The sequence below is a fragment of the Elephas maximus genome, chromosome 1 (assembly GCF_024166365.1).
Source record: "Elephas maximus indicus isolate mEleMax1 chromosome 1, mEleMax1 primary haplotype, whole genome shotgun sequence".
Lineage (NCBI taxonomy): Eukaryota > Metazoa > Chordata > Mammalia > Proboscidea > Elephantidae > Elephas > Elephas maximus.
In genome coordinates this window covers 97,765,504-97,785,561 of record NC_064819.1, presented here as the reverse complement: position 1 = coordinate 97,785,561, position 20,058 = coordinate 97,765,504, and the positions used below count along the sequence as shown (strand labels likewise).

The 20,058-nt window shown below is 43.5% G+C and overlaps 1 protein-coding gene across 6 annotated transcripts in view; it reads right to left on the bottom strand.

The window, feature by feature from the left end:
- The window catches only part of ANKS1A (ankyrin repeat and sterile alpha motif domain containing 1A), a 201,045-nt gene extending 180,987 nt beyond the window's left edge, over positions 1 to 20,058 (bottom strand). For all 6 annotated transcript variants that reach the window (XM_049889300.1, XM_049889257.1, XM_049889383.1 and 3 more), the window contains exon 1: positions 19,762 to 20,058. In XM_049889300.1, coding sequence (XP_049745257.1) covers positions 19,762 to 19,958 — 197 coding nt within the window. In that variant the 5' untranslated portion in view covers positions 19,959 to 20,058. The remainder of the gene's footprint in view (positions 1 to 19,761) is intronic.

Below are 20,058 nucleotides of genomic sequence, written 5' to 3'. Positions count from 1 at the left end.
GAAGAAAACAACAAAGGTGAAGTGCCCTTATTGCATCATATCAGGAGGTACACATTATCAACAGGACTTACCACTGGTGATGTTAACCTTGATCACTTTGCTAAGGGGATGTCTGCCAGGTTTGTCCACTGTAAACTTACTATTTTTCCCTCTCCATACTCATTATTTGAAAATGAGTCAAGAAAAGGGGAGTTAATCTACCTTCCAGAGAGAAGAGTATCAAAGAATATGTGGACATGGGTTAAAATCACCACAGTAATTAACAAATATTTAGGGGGAGGAACTTGGAGGTCATGCGAACATCCTGTCGCTCCTTAAACTTTCATCAACTAATTTTAGCCTTCATTGGTAGATCTTGCAGGCAGCAATTACTACCGTGGTGTCTAATGGAAATTTTCTATTTTGCTTGTTCCTTCTAGATTAACTGAAATTATTCTGTAGGGAAGAGTTATCTCTTCTCTCCTATTTACTTACTTTTTCAACCATTTATTTATATCAGTATAGGCTTTTCCAGTACAGACTTTAGGATATGTATTTTATTCTTTGGTTTATTATCCAATACTATTGTTTATTTTTTTGCTCAAATTGTTCCAGCTTCGGCCATTGAGAGCTCTTTTAGGTTGGTTCCTGTGTCCTTCTGACATGCCGTCATCTTTTTTTTTTTTTTTTAATTTCCCTGCCTCAGTCCTGGAATCAACCATTTCTTCAAGAAGCTGACAGGCTGTTTAAACACTGATAAAATCAAGTCAATTTCTTAGAGGAGTTGTCAAGTTTTACATTCCTAAGTATCTCCTACAGCTGTACGCTTAACATACAGTCATTACACACTCACATTTGTTTATGAAAGCATGAAAGGCAGAGAGCGCAACTGCCCACTCACACACTCGTACAGATGAGGGGGTCAACCTCCTCTTCTCCTGAACTGTCTTTTTGGACAAAGTATGTAAAAGGCCTTGCACAGTTCCTGGCACACAGTAAGCATACTGCCAGCAGTAGTTCTTTCCACAGTCTGACTCTGCAGCTGTTTTAAGATATACTGACGCCCCTTTCTTCAGATTCCTGCCAGGAAACACTACAAACTCTTCTTCATCCTAGGGCATTTGATGGAGGGAACAAAAGTCCTCACTGCTATACCCTCTGCTCTTAGAGCAGCAGCAAGTACCACAGTGACCGAACAAAGAAGGAACACACTGGGTATCGTTCTGCACTGGGGTCCCAGAAGGGAACATTCTGTTCAGTACTCTTATTTCATGGGTGGAGAAACTAAGGTTCAGGAAAAGTAAAAATATACTCCCAAGACCATACGGCCAGAGGGCAGCCAAGATGGGATGAGGCACAGGCTCCTGAGGGGTGCTGTTCCCCCATGGTCTTCCCCAAAGGCAACGCGCACTTTGAGGGAAGTGGGCTCCTGGAGGTAACGTTTCCTGCAGACAGCTGTAACTGTCTAACCAGTGTCCTCTTCCCTTCAGGGTCCAAGTATGGAGAGAATATAGGGTGGGATGAAGAGAAGTGTGTGTTCTTCAGATCCCAGGGTTCTAGACAGACCTGCTGTGTGCCATCATGTTGATTCCGAACCCCAGCAGCCCTATAGGACAGAGGAGAACTGCCCTATAGGGTTTCTTCAGCCACTGGTGGGTTTGAACTGCCGACCTTTTGGTTAGCAGCTGAGTACTTGCAATGCAATGAATTGCTGTTATATGACCTTTCTGGCCATGGTCTTGGAACTCCCATCAAATGACTGGGTGGGACTATGTAAATAAGGTGCTTATGGCCCACCAAAGGGATTGAACAGATTACAAATAATGTAAATAAGGTCCATGGCACCTTGCTGGGGTAGAACAATGCAAATTAGGTATATGGAACCCGAACGAGGGAATTGATCAGTTTTGCCATCCCACTAGGCTTAAGAGAGCCCATCCCAGAACAGAGGGGAACCTCACTACCACCAGAAAGGAGAGCTAGGAGTAGAGTGCCTCCTTTGGACCTGGGATCCCTGCAGAAAGAGACTTCCTAGACCCAGGAGACAGAGATGGCGAGAAGCAGCGGCAGCAGAGGCAGCAGAACCAGGAGACTAGCAGGAGATCTCGTGGTGGGCTTCCAGGCCCACGGAGCGAGAAGGCTGAGCACCTTCAGGCAGAGGTTTGCTGACGGAATAGGGTGCCTCTGAGCATTTGGTAGAGCTAGACTCAAGGACTCACAGAGCAAGAGAGCTAAATGACTTTGGGCAGGAGGCTTCCTGAGAAACTGGGATGCCTCCAGACACTTGACAGGGGAGCTAGGCTTGCTGACCCACTGAGCTAGAGAGCTGGGTACTTTTGGGCTGAGGCTTACTGGTAGGGTGGGGTATCTACAGGTACTTATTAGCAGAGATAAAAGAGCTTTGTAACACTTGCCTGGGCAGGGCAGAGGCTGGGCTGGCCCAAAAGGCTCAAGAGGTCCAAGGGGCCCAAAGGCCAGGGAGAGGCTTACCTGTGGGCATGGCTGAGAAGAGGCTGTCCTGATCAAAGAACTGTATCCTGAGTCATTTCCAATCCTGAATTGTAACCTGCTACTTCCCTAAACCCCATAATCGTGAGTATGGTCTTTGAGTCCTGTGTGGCCATTGCAATGAATTATCAAACCCAGTGGAGAAGTAGAGAGAGCCGTGGGGTGGACGGCTGGTGTCAGAATTGGTAAAAAGGTTGGAGGGTAAAAGCAGCCCTAGGCTGTTGATATTGATATTCTCTCCTCCCCCTCCTGAAGTTAGAGGAGGTCAGACTCCTCCACCAAGCCATTTTTACAGTTGGTATCAGAAGCGGAATTCCTTGCAATGGCTCCAGACTCATAGAAGCATGAGATTTTGTAAGACAAAGAATGAAGGGAAGTAAAACTTTTGATTCCTAGATGGTTACTTTGGTTGTTGTTACCTGTAATGGTTGAAAGAAAAATAAAAGATGTTTACGCTGCATCTAAGGGAGAAAAGACACTTCTGGAGTGGCCTGGGGCAAATGTCAGGCCAGATAAGCAACATGATTGATAGGGGGCCAGGGTCTTCTGGTTCCACCCAGCCAGAGGCCAAGGTCATATGCATACGAATCAGAAAACAGTCAAGGTATGGAAAAGAAAAGCCGAAACTTCAATGTTTTTTAAAAGGGTTGTGTGTTTACTATGGATACTGACTGTTTCTCCCACCTGGAGTATGAAGGAAATAGATACTGGGTATTACAGATAACAGAGACCGTGTAAGTCCGCCTTCAGCCAATATTTGATTGGATATGCTAAAAGGGGAACTAGGAATTGCTCCAGAGAAACACAGGGTTTCAATGCGGTAGCCATGTGTATAAAGTACTAGGGAATTAGGTAGAAAATCTGAGCACCATTTGCATTTGAAAGGCCACAGAAACCCATCCAGAACCGCTGGGAGAAAAGAAAATTTGCACTTGAAGGAAGGACCTGCAATGGGGGGAAAAATGGCTGTTTCTGATTTTTGAATTTTGAGAAAGCGGTTCAGGCAAGAAAAGTCACTGCCCATCAGAAGAACCCCTTTCTAGTACTGGAAGTTAAAGGGAGCTGGGGGGTAGAAAGTCTGGTATACTCGCTTGTGGTGACCACCTGGGTCCGCTCAATGAGTGGAAGTGGGGGAAATGAAGCAACAAAGAGGTGGGCTGAGTTTGGACATGTTCCACTGGCACCCACTGACCTAGCCCTTGGAAGCTAGGGATGAGAGACAGAAAGAAGAGGCTGGCTGGTCAGAAGTGCAGGGAGTTGTGTGGACTCCTGAGCCTATGGGTGGTGCCTGCTGACCTAGCCCACAAGAGGCTAAGGATGAGAAAGAAAGAGTTCACTGGTCTCAAAGTGCAGGGAGGTGTGTGAACTCCAAGCCTATGGCTGGGACCCACAGGGGCTAGGGATGAGCTGACCAGAACCCAACTGAACGAAGAGAAAGACGTTGTACGCCATGGGCTGGCGTAAATTGCTGCAATTTGATGGCTTGCTGTGGACTAGACTTTGCTTATGGATGCAGATATTCAAAGTTCCAACTGGAAAAGAAGCATACTGGTTTGACATTTCATAACATGGAGGAACCTGGAAGGCATTATGCTGAGCGAAATTAGTCAGAGGCAAAAGGACAAATATTGTATAAGACCACTATTATAAGATCTTGAGAAATAGTATAAACTGAGAAGAACACATACTTTTGTGGTTACGAAGCGGGGAGGGAGGGAGGGAGGGAGAGGGTTTTTTACTGATTAATTAGTAGATAAGAACTGCTTTAGGTGAAGGGAAGGACAATACTCAATACATGGAAGGTCAGCTCAACAGGACTGGACCAAAAGCAAAGAAGTTTCCGGGATAAAATGAATGCTTCAAAGGTCAGCGGAGCAAGGGCAGGGGTTTGGGGACCATGGTTTAAGGGGACTTCTAAGTCAATTGGCAAAATAATTCTATTATGAAAACATTCTGCATCCAACTTTGAAATGTGGCATCTGGGGTCTTAAATGCTAACAAGCGGCCATCTAAGATGCATCAATTGGTCTCAACCCACCTGGATCAAAGGAGAATGAAGAACACCAAGGTCACACGATAACTAAGAACCCAAGAGACAGAAAGGGCCACATGAACCAGAGACTTACATCATCCTGAGACCAGAAGAACTAGTTGGTGCGCGGCCACAATCTATGACTGCCCTGACAGGGAGCACAACAGAGAATCCCTGAGGGAGCAGGAGATCAGTGGGATGCAGACCCCAAATTCTCATAAAAAGACCATACTTAATGGTCTGACTGAGACTAGAGGAATCCAGGCGGTCATGGTCCCCAAACCTTCTGTTGGCCCAGGACAGGAACCACTCCCAAAGACAACTCATCAGACATGAAAGGGACTGGACAGTGGGTAGGAGCGAGATGCTGATGAAGAGTGAGCTAATTATATCAGGTGGACACTTGAGACTGTGTTGTCATCTCCTGTCTGGAGGGGGGATGGGAGGATAGACAGAGTTGGAAGCCAGCAAAATTGTCACGAAAGGAGAACTGGAAGGGCTGACTCATTAGGGGGACAGCAAGTGGGAGTATGGAGTAAGATGTATATAAACTTATATGTGACAGTCTGACTTGATCTGTAAACGTTCACTTGAAGCTCAATAAAAGTTAAAAAAAAAAAAAAAGAGTACTGGTTTGATAGGGATGGGCAACTTAAACATTAGCTATCTAAAACAGGGAGAGATAAAGTCATGAAGTGGCTGGCTTACATGCTTTCATGGGTGCGCTTAGACTCAAAATGAGGGGAATAAGGGAGGATGATGCTGATACGATTATATGATTCAACGCGAGTGCTGACTGTTAACAGGGTTAATTGTGATTGTAAAAACTATAATTGTAGAAGCAGTAATTGTGAAAGAGTGGACTAAGGGGGAAACACTGCTGGACTGGAGAGCAGTGGCTGAACCTGAAGCCCCTTAAATGTTTTGCTACGCTGATACCTTGTGAAGCTCAAGCAAGGGAATAATCTCCCAGTTAAATTTTATCAAACACCAGAAAGTGTGAAGACAAGATGACTTTTGTAGAACCTGACCAGATTAGATGGATACCTGCAGCAGATCTGAATGGCTGGTACCCAAGTAACCGCACCCTGAGGACTCTTTGCCCTAAAGCAAAAAAAAGCAAACCCATTGCCATCAAGTCAATTCTGACTCATAGTGACTCTATAGGATACAGTAAAACTGCCCCATAGGGTTTCCAAGTAGCCGCTGGTGGATTCGAACTGCCGACCTTTTGGTTAGCAACCATAGCTCTTAATCACAGCACTGAAAGGGCTCCCTCTTTGCCCTGCTGAAGGACTAATTGTTAATGACTATTGTGGACTGGTAAAATGATTGGGAGAGGGAAGCTATCCTCCAAGCACGAAAGAACGATGGCTAGAAAAGCCAAGGAATAGCCTATGATGTGATGGATTGCTTTTATATGGCCTTTCTTGCCAAAACCAAACCCAACCCATTGCCATCAAGTCGGTTCCAACTGATACAGACCCTGTAAGACAGAGTAGAGCTGCCCCACAGGGTTTCCAAGAAGCAGCTGGTGGATCTGAACCAGTCTTTTGGTTTGCAGCAAAGCTCTTTAGCCACTACGCCACCAGGGTTCCCCTTTCTCTCCATGGTCTTGTAACTCCCACCAAATGATTGGGTAGGATTATGCAAATAAGGTGCTTGTGGCCCACCAAGGGGAATGGACAGCTTGTTAATAATGCAAATAAGGTATGCGGCACCCTTGTGGGGGTGGGACCATGCAAATACGGTATATGGAACCCTAACAAGGGGATTGGTCAGTTTTGCCATCCCACTAGTCTTAAAAGAGAGCCAATTCCAGAGCAGGGGGGAACCTCACTACCACCAGAAAGAAGAAATAGGAGTAGAGCATGTCCTTTGGACCTGGGATCCCTGCTGAGCTCTCCTAGACCCAAGAGACAGAGTGAGAGTGCTCTAACACTGGTGTCAGAGAGAGACTGCAAGAAGTAGTAGCAGACAAATAGTGGCAGCAAAAGCAGCAGAATCAGGAGACCAGCAGGAAATGGTGCAGTAGGCATCCCAGCCCACGGAGCGAGAAAGCTGAGCACCTTTAGACAGGAGGTTTGCTGGGAGAGTGGGGTGCCTTGGGGCACTTGGGGGAGGCTAGGTTCCTGACCCATGGAGCAAGAGAGCTGAGCACCTTCAGGCAGGAGGCTTCCTGGTGGAGTTGGGTGCCTCCCAGCACTTATCAACAGAGCGAAAAGAGCTTTGTAACATTTGCCCAAGTAGGGCAAAGGCTGGGCCAAGGGGCCAGAGAGAGGCCTGCCCACAGGCACGGCTGAGAACAAGCTGTTCTGATAGAAGAACTGTATCCTGAGTCGTTTGTAATCCTGAATTGTAACCTGATACTTCCCCAATAAACCCCATAATCACAAGTATGGTCTTTGAGTTCTGTGTGGCTACTGCAATGAATTATCAAACCCAGCAGAGAAGTAGAGAGAGCCGTGGGAGGGATGGTTGGTGTCAAAATTGGTAAAAAGGTTGGAGCATAGAGGCCTGCTGACCTCCCACTCATAGGAATCAGCCTTAGGCTGTTGATCTTGACTCTCTCCTCCCCCTCCTGAAGTCTGAGGAGGTCAGATGCGTCTTAAAAAAAAAAAAAAAAAAAACCAGATGCCTCTACCAATCCCTTTTTACAGCACTTTACTGTTACCACTAGGCCTAAAAAACTAAAACCCTCTTAACAAGAGGTACACACTTAAGGTTGTAAAGGCCTAGGAATAAATAAGGATTCCACCCAGATATCTATACATCAGATAAAAGGCCAAAAACAAAAATCAGTACAGAAGGGAGAGACAAGATTTTATTCCACGCAAATCCAGGTGCCCATATGAACCTGAAGACCAACCCTAACTTCTTAGAATGAATACTAAGTGGGCACTGAGAAACAAAGAGGTTAAAACAACATGAATCACAATCAAACACTGACAAAAAGCAGTCAGTTAAGCCTACAGGATTCAAATTCTACGAGGCCCCATGTCTGGTAATAAAGAAACCTGATGGCAGCCAGATTCATCATATGATGACTCCAGTGACCTCATTATTTCATCACCAAAGAAAATCAGATATCACCTTGAGCAATAAGAAGTGTAAAAAGAAAAATCTAGAACAGGCAATAACGGTAGTTTTTAGGTTACTGCATAATATCTACACTTTTTCAAAGACCAGGCTTATAGCCTAAATTTACAGCTAATTCAATCCATCATTTTTTTTTCCCTACATGGTGATTTGACTTTTCATAGAAGTGCAGAAGCTTACAGGCACGGCCAAATAGTACACAAGCATATTGGTTTATTAGACTAACAATCAAACCCAATAAACCAATTGGAAAGCACCAAAATGAAGATAAAAAGCATACATGTATCTGGCAATCAGTTTTATAAATTACAATGCCCCCCCCCCAAAAAACAAACAAGCAAAAAAAAAAAAAAGAAAATCCTGGGTTTAGCTTTTACTATACCATTTCACCAGTACTAACTGCATTATAGGAGCCCTGGTGGTGCAACAGTTAAGCACTCAGCTACTAACTGAAAGGTTGGTAGTTCAAACCTACCCAACCTTTCTTCCATGGAAGAAAGACCTGGCAATGTGCTCCCATAAAGACAGCCTAGAAAACCTTATGGGGCAATTCTATTCCATCACATGGGGTAGCTATGAGTCAAAATCGACTCGAAGACACCTGACAACAACAACCACATTATACCAAACTTACAATCACACATGCATTCCTCTCAGCAAACAGGTATTTTTCAATGATTGTGAAAATTCACAATCTCTACTAATATCTCCCAACTGAATAGGAAGCTAGAGTACCGGGACTACTGGCTGCCATTTCCATCAGTTCTCTGAAAATGATTACAAAGTTGACAAATGAACAAATCTTACAGAAAGAAGTAACCAGAAATGATGTTCGCTGTTCTAACAACAGTAGTGAATCCAACAGATAATGATGGGTAAGGAAAAGGCATTAAAAAAAAAAAAAAAAAAAAAGACAGCTCTACCAATTTGGTTGATAAAACATAATTAGTATAAGTAGTGGATCTTGACTGCATTTTACGGTTTCTATGAGGGGAAACAAAGAACTGTTGAACTTCAAAGTGAAGCACTAAGTCCTGAATCATTTACTTAAAGCCTTTTTGAAAGTCTGCTCTGGATCTGCTAAAGATGGCAAAAGGGACTTCTAATGAGTGACTGGCAAGAAAGCTCTTCTCCAGCTAGATCTTAAACATACAATTATGGAGACAGCAATAGATGAAAAACTAACAAATCTGGAGTCCCTGCCAATTTCAACATCTGAGGTATTTTCCTTTGTAGGTAAATAGTAATAGAGCTACTCTATTACTGCTAAGTAGAGAGGTCTCAGAAGTATTTTCAGATCTACTTAGCTAGAATACTATTTTTTCCTTATATGTCTACAACCCAGGGCCTCGGGCATCTCCTTTCTGGCAGCCATGACCGCCACATAAAATACACTGTAAAGGCTTTGCAAACAGAGACCCTCAGTCCTAGACAAGTTACTTAACTTCCTTGAATCTCATCAGTAAAATGTACACTGTAGTATCTGTATCACAGGATTGAGAAGATTAAAGCACCAAGGATTACGGGAAGTAATATCCCCATCCCATAGCCCCATGCTTCAAGCTAGTATCAACAACCATCTGAACCAGCCAGAAAATACTCTGAAAAATCACTTTATGGACAAACCATTATTTGGGAATGCAAAATCTGGTTGCATACCACTAATGAGGGAGGGGGAGGAGAGAACTGCAAAAAGCAGAGTTGGCAGCAATAGTTGGAAACAACTTCAAATATGCAGGCCTCCAGTTTCTTGGCGATGGTTCAGATTTACTTCCGTGTACACACTTTGGCCCTGGTGGCTCACCTGGCAGTCATGTGCCCAAAACAAATCTTTACACTTTGAACTAGGGGCGAAGGGGAGAAGGTGAGGTCTGAATTTTCTCACAGGTGAAATCCATGAGCACAGGACGGTGCCTGAGAGGAAGATGAGAATTTCCTAGAAAAAAAAAAGTTTTAAAATGACAGTGCAGGAGGCCTTTTCCTCTTCACTGAGCTGCAGAGCATTCCCCTAAATCCTCTAAACAAATATAATAGTTGGCATAAATTTAGAGGACAAAAAGAAAATCAGACATTCCCTTCACCCAACTTTCCTATATTCCCAGGAAAGTGGCAATGATTTAAAAAACAAGTCTACCTCACTTTACGTAGTTAAAGTGTTCCAAAGGGATTCTGTGTTATGTTCTTGGGTAAAAAGAATTCCCAGTTGCATAATAAATAAGAGCGAGGACTACAGATTTGAAACCACGTTCTACCACTTAATAGCTTACCCACCTTGGGCAAGTTACTTGACCACTCTGTGCTTCAGTTTCCTCACCAGTAAAATGGCAATAATACTAGTGCCTTCGTCAAAGAGTCGTTATAAGGATACAATGAGTTAATATTTGTCAAGTGCTTGGAACAGCATATGGCACAAAGTACTATAAAAGCGACTAAAATAAATAAAAAATATATAAAAGCGACTATTAAATAAAAATAAGCAAATCCCTAATGAACCTTTTTAGTACATATTTTAATCTAAGCATATAGCAAATGACGGCCTTAAATCTCATCCAAAGAGAATGAGTTCTCCAATTGGTCAAAACGTAGCGCTTTATAAGCAACGGTTTGAAGTCAGAGACCCCTGGCTCTGCAATCCACTGTGTGTTCCCGGGCGGGTCACTTTACTCTCTCTCTGAACTTTAGCTTCTTCATTTGTAAAATGGGAATAACAACAACTATCCACCAGGCATGCTGTCAAAGTAAACTGAGACTATATAGATGCAAAGTTCTTGACACATATAGAGGAGTACTAAGTGCTCAATAAAAGTGAAAATCTCCCCCCACCTCCAGTACACATGTACACACCCACCTACAAGATAGCCTGCAGCAACAGCTCTGAGCAAGTCTCTAGTGAGTTAACTGCCTCAAACACTGCAATAATGGCTGGACTTGGCCTTAAAATCTTACCACAGCTGTAGGGCAACCTGAAGAAGCAGGAATCAGGCAGCTGGACCTAACAAAGGGAAGAGTCAATGTACAGATTTAATGAGGCAGGACCAGAGGAAGAATGGGGAACACAATACTGATACTTAGGAATAAACCCAGGACTCTTGCTCCTCCCAGGCCCAGCAAAGAGTTAAAGATCTAAAGACAAACCGCAGAAAGTCTAAGAATCTTCCAGTGATTCAAGTAAACAGCCCTGAACTGATCTGTTTTGTAAGATTTTCTGGTCATCAAACTTTATAAGTCGGTCTCAACTGTAATTTAAAGGGAAAAATAATGTGAGAAATGGATTGTGTGTTAAAGGAAACTGAAAATCACAATGAATGCTTACTCCAGGTGAAAGGAAAACAGGGTCAACAGGGTGGTTCACAGGACAAACAGGGCTGTAGGGCAAGCAGCACCCTCTTTAGAAGGATTCTGCTGAAGTCCCATCTCCAAATAAACAAGTCTACTATAGGGTCCCTATGGGTCAGAATTGACTCGACGGCACTGGGTTTTTTTATTTTCTAATTTTCTGCCACCTCAAGTAACACTACTACTTTTTCTACCTTGTCACAGTAAGAATAGAAAGTTTCCATTTTATAAAATAAGTTCCTTAAAAAAATTAAAAGTCCTGAGATTTTAAACCTTCTTTATAACTGAAAAGAACTGTAATTAGGAGATCTGGCTGTAGACACTCAAAGCTGAAAGACACAAAACGCACAAAAGAAAGGAAGTAATTTTACTTTCTTAATTCTAGTGAGGACACCCCCATTGCTGTCGAGTTGATTCTGACTCAGCAACCATACAGAACAGGGCAGACCTGCCCCATAGAGTTTCCAAGGCTGTAATCTTTAGGGAAACAGACTGCCACATTTTTCTCCTGTGGAGCCGCTGGGTGGGTTTCAAAGCACCAACTTTTGGTTAGCAGCCAGGCACTTAACTACTGCACCACCAGGGCCCCTCTCATAAGGACAAGCACTTAATATAATAATGCATTCCAAAAATAAAATGAATGTTACTAATTCAACATCAGTGAGTGCTCGATGAATGCTGACTACTGATATCCCTGGGTGGTACAGACGGTTAACATGCTCAGTTGCTAACTAAAGGGTGGAGGTTCAAGTCTACCCAGAGGCACCTTGGAAGAAAGGCCTGGTGATCTACTTCAAGAAAATCAGCTACTGAAAGCCTGATGGAGCACAGTTCTACTCTGACACACACAGAGTTGTCCTGAGTCAGAGTTGGCTCTACAGCAACTGGCTATTGCGACTGATCCTATTTGTGGGACACACATTTGGAGCTGCTTTTCCAGGCACGATAAAAGGTCTGACTGATCCCCAGGCACCCTGGCGTCTCCTGGTCACCACTGGTAGAGATGAGGGTGCTGTGGCGCCATGACTGGACCCCATCACACACGGAGGCAGTCACAGCCTCAGTCTTGCAAGAACCATCCTGAGCTGACCAACTCGACTGCCTGGGCTAGATGAAGCCTAGCTGTTTGAAGATGGGCTTTTCTTTCCCGGTAGTTAAGTTCAGTATATCTCCTGTCTTAATTTTATTTTCATTTTTCATCTTAACTAATGACAATGCTCTTTGAAGAATGTGAGAGCCCAACAGGAAAAGTGCTGTGAAATCAGTTAGTGTGATGGAGTTTGATGCTGTCATTGACTAATAGAGGCCAAGACCTCTCTGGAGTAGGACCCTGACTGCCCCCACAACTGTCAAAAATAAATAAATGGTTCCATGTGATGCTTTTATCACGTTTGGCTTTAAATTGACTCTACAGATGTAGTATTTGTGTAGTTAGACAAAGTGGCAGTCTGAGCCAAGGCAGAAAGATCCAGGTCCAGACCTCACACCCACACTCCAAACACAGAAAACTAATGGATGAAATACAACAAAAGAAATGTTCTCATAGATAGCTGAACTCCAAAGAAAGAAAGAAAAATACGGAGCTGTGAAAGCAACAAATCAGAAACCAACAAGGAGACAGAGAAAATGTGCTGCATATACTTCATAAAACTCCACTGGACCCTTTAATGTTTATGTAAAAAATGTGACACCATGAAACATAATCAGACTGTTACAGGTTGATTTGTGTCTCCTGTTCCCCGCCCCCCCCCCCCACCCCAAATATGTTCAAGTCCTAATCTCTGGTACCTGTGACTGTGACTGTCTTTGGAAATAGCATCTCTGCAGATGTAATTAGTTAATATGAGGTCATACCAGAGTAAGATGGGCCCTAATTCAATAAGGCTGGTGTTCTTACGAAAGAGACACACAGAGAAGAGAACCTTATGTGAAAACACAGAGACAAAGAAGGAAGACAGCCATATGAAGATGGGGCAGAGATTGGAATTATGCTGCCACAAGGCAAGGACCTAGGACCACCAGTACCCAGTTTGTGGTACTTTGTTACACAGCCCAAGGAAACTAATACACAGACTAACAAATGAGACTGAATAATCGAAGAAAAACTCAGCTTGGCATATCTAGATTCTTGTCTAGGACCCCAATAAAGATGGTGGGAAAACACCATTTAAAGTGGGTATTCTTTAATTACAACCTAAAGAAAGCTCGTTACTCAAGTCCCTGGAGCATCTTTATAAGGCTTTCTTGTCCACAAGGCCATCTACTGCAGTGGAAAAACTAAAAAAAAAAAAAAAAAAAGGCAGCGGGGGGGGTGGGGGGGGATGGGAAGAGGGTTAGAAGGCCAGCTGCACTAATCTGTACACTCACAGATGGGAACACTTAATTTGCAAATGGCCTGATGAACCAGCACAAACTTGGGACTCTGTTTAGAAATATTCATTCAACTAACTATAGACTTCATTGGGATTAAATAAAAATATGTCCTTAACAAAAAGGATCATCACTCCTGATTCATCAAAGGTTGCAAGCATCTGCCCCCATCAGATGATTCAAGCAGTCCCAGGTTTACCAAGTCCTTGGCGTGTGCCAGGCATTATGTGCTTCACGTATTTTAGCTCATTTGATGCTCGAGCCGCCTTAGGAGGTAGGTACTATCCCAGCTGCTATTATACATATGAAGACACAGATGCTCAGAGGTTATGAAGCTTGCCTAAGTCAAAAGAGACAGCAGAGTTGGGTCAGAGCCTGACTCTTAGCCACCATGTTATGCCCTCACCCGGTAAGTAAGCCAGGAGGCAGTTCTGCTTCCTGGATCATCACCACTGTTTTTAATAGGGGTAATAACATCACAAGTAAAGCAGAGACAACTGACTTGTTTTAAAAAATCTTTTTTTGGTTTGTAAACTAAACAAACTTGATCTACAAATTACTAAGAAAAGATAAATATGAAGCCATACCATATAATTTCTAGTATTACACCTATTAATTCTAACCACACCAAAGTTATGTGATGATATTCTATGAATGTAACATATTATATGACATAATTTTCTATACCACAGAAAATCTCAAGTAATCTTTTGGAAATCAGAGTGGGGAATATTTTCTGAGAGCTCTCCAGAACAGACCAAGTTTTTGCCCACAGGAGAGTCTGAAGTTCCCAAGGACAAATCCTCTACTCTCTACTTTTGGGGTTTCCTTCGTGCCTCTGGACTATGAAACCCAGTAATTTACTTTCCCTACAGAAGACTAGGGCAGAAATAGCCTTGACTTCCTATTTGCAAACCAAAACTCACAGCTGTTTGGGGTGAGCAAACCCATGAGGAAAAAACATTCTGAAGGGATTTTTCTGGCCAAAGAAGGAACTCTCACTGGGGCCATAACCTCCCTAGACAAATGAACATGCTGAAGCTGACTGGATACAAACTAAATTCCTCAGACCACAAGACTGTTTCACTGTTTCCTGTCTCTAATTTTTGCAACTAAGAAGAACCAGTGAAAACCTAACTTCAATTCGAGAATTCAGAAAAAGGGAGACCACTGACTTATTAAACTTCTATAAATTATCTTTCACTACAAATAGATGCCCTACTCAGGTTAAGATTAGCCCAACTCTAGATTTGTAGACATAAAGTCATCATGCAGAAGTCATTTCTAGGCTTGTTACTTTTTTCTTTCTTTCTTTTTTTAAAACAGGGGAACCAAATTCTGCCTACAGCAATTCCAAAGTAAAGGAATACGGTTGCCACCAAGAAAATCATACGTAAGAGGAGTACCTGATGAAGTTCTTTTGAAACTATTTTTAACTAAGGAGACTGAGTGGAAGATCCAGAAAACTGCTATCTTAGTGGAGAGTAGTTTTGTTAACGTTTTTCTTTTTGCGTTCTCTTAGGAGAGCGGGAACCTTAGATCAGGCAAGTCCACAAGATTCTGTTTCCAGGCCTTCTCAGTCTACAGTCCTTACATGGTCAGTGTTACCCTCTTCCTTAAGATATTAAAACCATTTTTGCTCAAAACAGACACATTCAAAAGAAACCTGGACAATAGGAGGGTAAAAGTAAAAGGGTCAGCATGAGAAAAAGCTGCTATGCCATTATGATCCCCACACCGCAGATCCATTCCAGGGGTGAATAAAGGGCCCTATGACCAAGAGAATAGTTAAGTTAAACACTTAAAAAAAGAAGTCTGAACTCCTTATATAAACATTAGGAACTTTTCTTAAAAACAATGAATTACTTTTCATATCTTCTGACATTTAGGAGAACCTGTTATTGTCCCCCAAATGAGGCATTTTTTTCCCCAAATTTCTCATTCCTCATTCCTATTTCAGGCTCTTTTCATAGTTGGACAGCCTTCTTACCACAAATGATGGAGTAATAACTAGTTTATAATCACTTTTACTGCCACTGTCTATAAATTTTCATATTTCTCCAGCAAGCCTCCTTGGCTTCCTCTTATTCACTCTTCTCATGCTTGAGAAATTAAGAATAGAATTTTCCTAAACCATTACACAACCTCCTCCTCAACTACAGCCTTTGGTTTCTTTGTGCTTCTGAATCATGGAGTGCATTTCACTTTACCTTTCCATTCACACACATTGGTATTAGCTCCTAATTCAATTTACAGCTTAGGTTATTATATGACATGTTTTCTTTTAACATTTTCCCTTTCTCAAATATTTTTGCCCTTTAGTGGATAGAATTCAATTTTAACACAAATCTGACTGCATTCTCATGTAGAAGCTGCTCTACTGGAAAGCAGTAGTCTCATTATAACCCTAAATATATCAAACTCTCCTTCATTACCTAAGAATTTGAGTGCCTGCTAGGTGCCCAGGGCTAAAAAAATACCCTGAGCTTGAAAGATGTTTAATACGGCGCCTGTCCCCAGCACTTGAAGGCACTGGTTTTTTTTTTGACCCCGGCTTCAGTTTCAGAGCGAAGGCGTGTATCCATTAAATAATGAGCAAATGAGACCGTATTATACAAAGCAAAATCCATGCTATCCAGAACCTCGGGAGGACTAGACGCTTTGCATAACTATGCTTTCTAGACAACCTATTGTTCACCCTTTTAAATTACAAAAATTATATTTGAATCATGTAGATAGAAATCTAAAATACATTTATGTCTTTCGTACTTTCATTAATAAGTTATATTCAATATAATCTTTGATGGCTAAGAGTCATAATAAACACAAATTAAAGCCCTCAGCTACAGTACAAGGATGCCTGGGGGCCTGACCAGGTGTGCAAGGATATATACATTTATGTTAATAGTTTCAAATTACTGGGGCTGGGATAAAATATAATAGATTTTTACTGCATTTTCTGTCTCTTATTTTGTCAGTCTGTCACACAGGCATATACTACTACAAACTCTGTAAGGGTGAACCACCCATGTATCAGGAGAAGGACTAATTTTGGTAGAGTGCCTACCATGTGCCAGGAATGAGAGAAATTTTGCAGTGCATTGAGCAGTTGGCCTGGCACAAAGTAGGTGATGAGTAAACACTTGGTAAATGAATGGCATTAATGTGCCTGCCTGAGCAGGTCCTCTTCCTTATTTACTTTCTACTCTGCTATGGGTTGGAAAGATATCCAAGTGTGGAAGTACACCATTTAGGATGTGTCCCGCATGGGACTTTGCACATAGCAGGTGAGGTACGGCAAAAATGTATGTGCTGAACTGAACTGAGCATGGCTAACAATGAGCACTTACAATGTGCCACAAATTTGCTGAAAGTTCCCTACACACATCATCTAAGACAATACCTATTAAGGCAGATAATATCACCCCCACTTTATGGATGCAGAAATTAAAGCTCAAGGTGGTTAAGTAACTCTTATAAAGTCCAGTAGCTACGCAGTGGTGGCAGCGGAACATAAATCCAGGCAGTCTAAGTGCGGAACAACTGGTCTTAAGCAGAATGCTATACTGCCTCTGAATAAACACATAGAATATAAGTTAGGCTGGAAGAATATGAACTTCATCTATGTGTTTTCTTTCTATTAGAAATCTTTGCTGACTTTCTGATTCTCGGGTGTATTTTCAGTAGCAATAAACTGTGAAAGCTAGGCAAGCAAAGAATTGTCGATAGGTAAGCTAACACTACAGATGATATATTCCAAAGTAGAAGCCTGAGACATCTGTGTGTATTAGGGTCATCAGGGAGGGCTTTAAGAAGTTAAGACCTAAGCCCAAGTAGAATGAGAGAAGAGACGGGCAGAGAGAAGGGGGCACAAAGTACAAAGCCATTGTAGAATAAGGAGGGTCATAATAGATGAGTAAACATAAGCACACATGGGGTTTGGAACATTTATACCCTCTGCAGCTTTAAGCCCCCATTCCTGCCAGTTTTACTCAGTCACTCAAAGAGCTGCACCAATGCAGGATTGCAGTTGGCAGGACTGGTGGGGTGGGAGACGGCAGCTAAGACAAAAACCAACTCTAAAGTTTTGATTCTATAGCCGTATTAACGTTATGACTCCACAGCTAACTCAGGGTCCTTGAAGTGGGGGTACAGAGGGCCTACCTTTCACTATTTCTAAGCCTAAAAAGGGAGGACATGCTGACCTGGGATTATTTAAATGCATGGTCTCATTTGCTCAGAAATCTTTCACTCATTTTAACCAGAGTCACCACTGAGATGGTTGTAATTAATGACACACCTATTATAACTAGTGCCTGCACATCCTCCCTGCCCCCAGGAGTCGCAGGAATGAGAGGCTAGGGCAGTTCTAGGCCTTCTGCTGTTTCAACACCACACACAGGAGTAAGTCAGGCGTCAGCTCTTTTACTCAGGAGAATGGAGACACCACCCACCCTTTATGACAGACACAGAACACATACATGAGCATGAGGCCCAAAGTAAAAACACTGTGCTCAACGGAGATTTCCTAGTCTTGCAAAACTATGTGACAGCTAAATCTCAACAAAATTCCAACAGTCCCTGAACGAGGGCACTAAGAGTGACTTGACCTGTACTTGGGGGGAGGAGATATATGAAAGTTTCTCGCTTCAGCAGAGTATGCTGCAGGTTTAAGACATCTCTGGCAAACCTCCAAATACTGCATCTTTCCATTCATTAGAGGCAGACACATCTCCAAACTTCTATAGTCTTTCCCCATCTCTCGGACATCATAACTGCAAAGTATGGAAGTAATCCAGGTAAGACTCAAAACCTGATTCGTACATTCAATGCACATTTACAGAGCACCTGTGAGTTGTCAGGCACTGACCTCAGTGCTGGAAATATAAACATGAGAAGGGCTAAGTCATTCTGAATTCAGATCCATCCATTATTTTGCTTTATCGCACCCAACCACAGTCAAGGCTCCAGGTGGGAAATTCTCCTTAAGAGTTGGAATTGACTCAACAGCAATGGGTTTGGCTTAATTTAGCGTTCCACTAGCGCCATTCCTTTCCCACTTTTGTGCTTCTAACCATGGTGTGCCCACCTGGAAAGCTCTAGCTCACAGGACTTCGCCTATCCAAGTCCTTGCATCCTTCAAGGCCAGCTAAAGTCCCCCTTCTCCTGGAAGCCTCCCCTGACCCCCATGTCATCCAAAAGCAATCTCTCCTTTCTCCAAACTACTAACAATTACAGCGAGTACCAATCAGTTTATTTAGAAATTTATGGTTTTCTACTTCATGGTTTTATTTATTCGTCAAATATTTAGTACTTACTATGTGCTGGCATTGTTTTACAGGATGGGGAGACAGCAGTGAATAGCACACGGTTTTGCCTCCCAAAAGACGCTCCTGGGGAGAGTTAGTTCCCTTACACTGCTTTTTAAGATCCTTCTGTATACACCTGGGTTGGTACTCAGTGTTTAAAACTTAACAATTTATTAAAACCTCGTTCAAGCACATTCAAATCGCAGTTAAATAAACTAATGGGGAACAAATGCTAACGAAGCCATTTCTAAATGAACTTCCACATCTTAAAAACCTCAAAGAACAAGGAAGGAAAAGAAAACAGGGTATGAAAGCGCTGCTGAAATAACAAAATTTAACTCGCAGTGACGAAGGACCTTCAAACCCCCTTCCAAGCCACAAACAGTGGCCTTTTCCTTCAATCCTTTCAACTCTAGACCTAAGTGTTTATTTTAACAACAGATCTTGGAAAAGTTTAAAGAACCCCTCCGTTTCCTAAACAACTCTTTCTAAATCTTTATTTCTTGATGAATAAATCCCCTGATGAATCCTGCATATGTCACTAACAGACTAATCCAGTGAAGTGCAGTACAAGGAACTAGAATTCGAACTTCAAGCGCAAGGCGGGCTCAAAGAAGAACACTTTGAATCTGACAAATCCAAAGACAATTTTAATATAAACAAAAGCCAGGTCCTGCAGAGCCTGGAAGAAGGTTTTAAGTTCCTAAAGAATCAACAGAATTTCTTCCAGGAGAGCCGCGAAATTCTGCAAGGCGTGGGAGTTTCGGCAGGAGGTGAGGGAGGTTTAAAATACTTATTTTTTTGCTCTAAATCGGCTTGTGAGATGCCACAGCTGGCACCCTATACCGGGTAAGGGTGAAGCCGAGCTGTGCCATGAGGCGGAGGGTGCCACCTGGGCACTCCCACCATTCTTCGCACCCGGGTAGGACACGGGAGGAAAGCCCGTGGCCGCGCGGACCCGGACCAGCGCCCCCTCCAGTTCTCGGTCCGGTGGGCCGCCTGTCCTCGCCCCGCTCAACCCGCAGCCCACCCCGCCCAGGTCTCAGGAGCCCCGACCTCTCTGGGGACCAGGAGATGGGCGGGAGAGGGGGATCTCCAGGCGGCGGCCCGGTCCCCGCGCGTACCCACCTGAGCAGACTGGAGAGGGGGTGGCTGGAGGAGCCGAGGCCGCCGCCGCCGCCGCCGCCGCCGCCGCCGCCGCCGCCCCCGGAGCCGCCTCCGCCGCCGCCGAAGCCGGAGGAGAGCCGCTTCCCGGACAGCAGCTTCTCCACCGCCGGGAGGTGCCCGGTGCGGGCCGCCTCCAGCAGCTCCTGCTCCTTCCCCATCCCCAGGGCCGACGCCCCCTAGACCCCAGCCCCGGGGCCGCAGCAGAGCCCGAGCAGGCTCCCAAACTTTCCGTCTCCGGGCAACGCACCCCCCAAACCG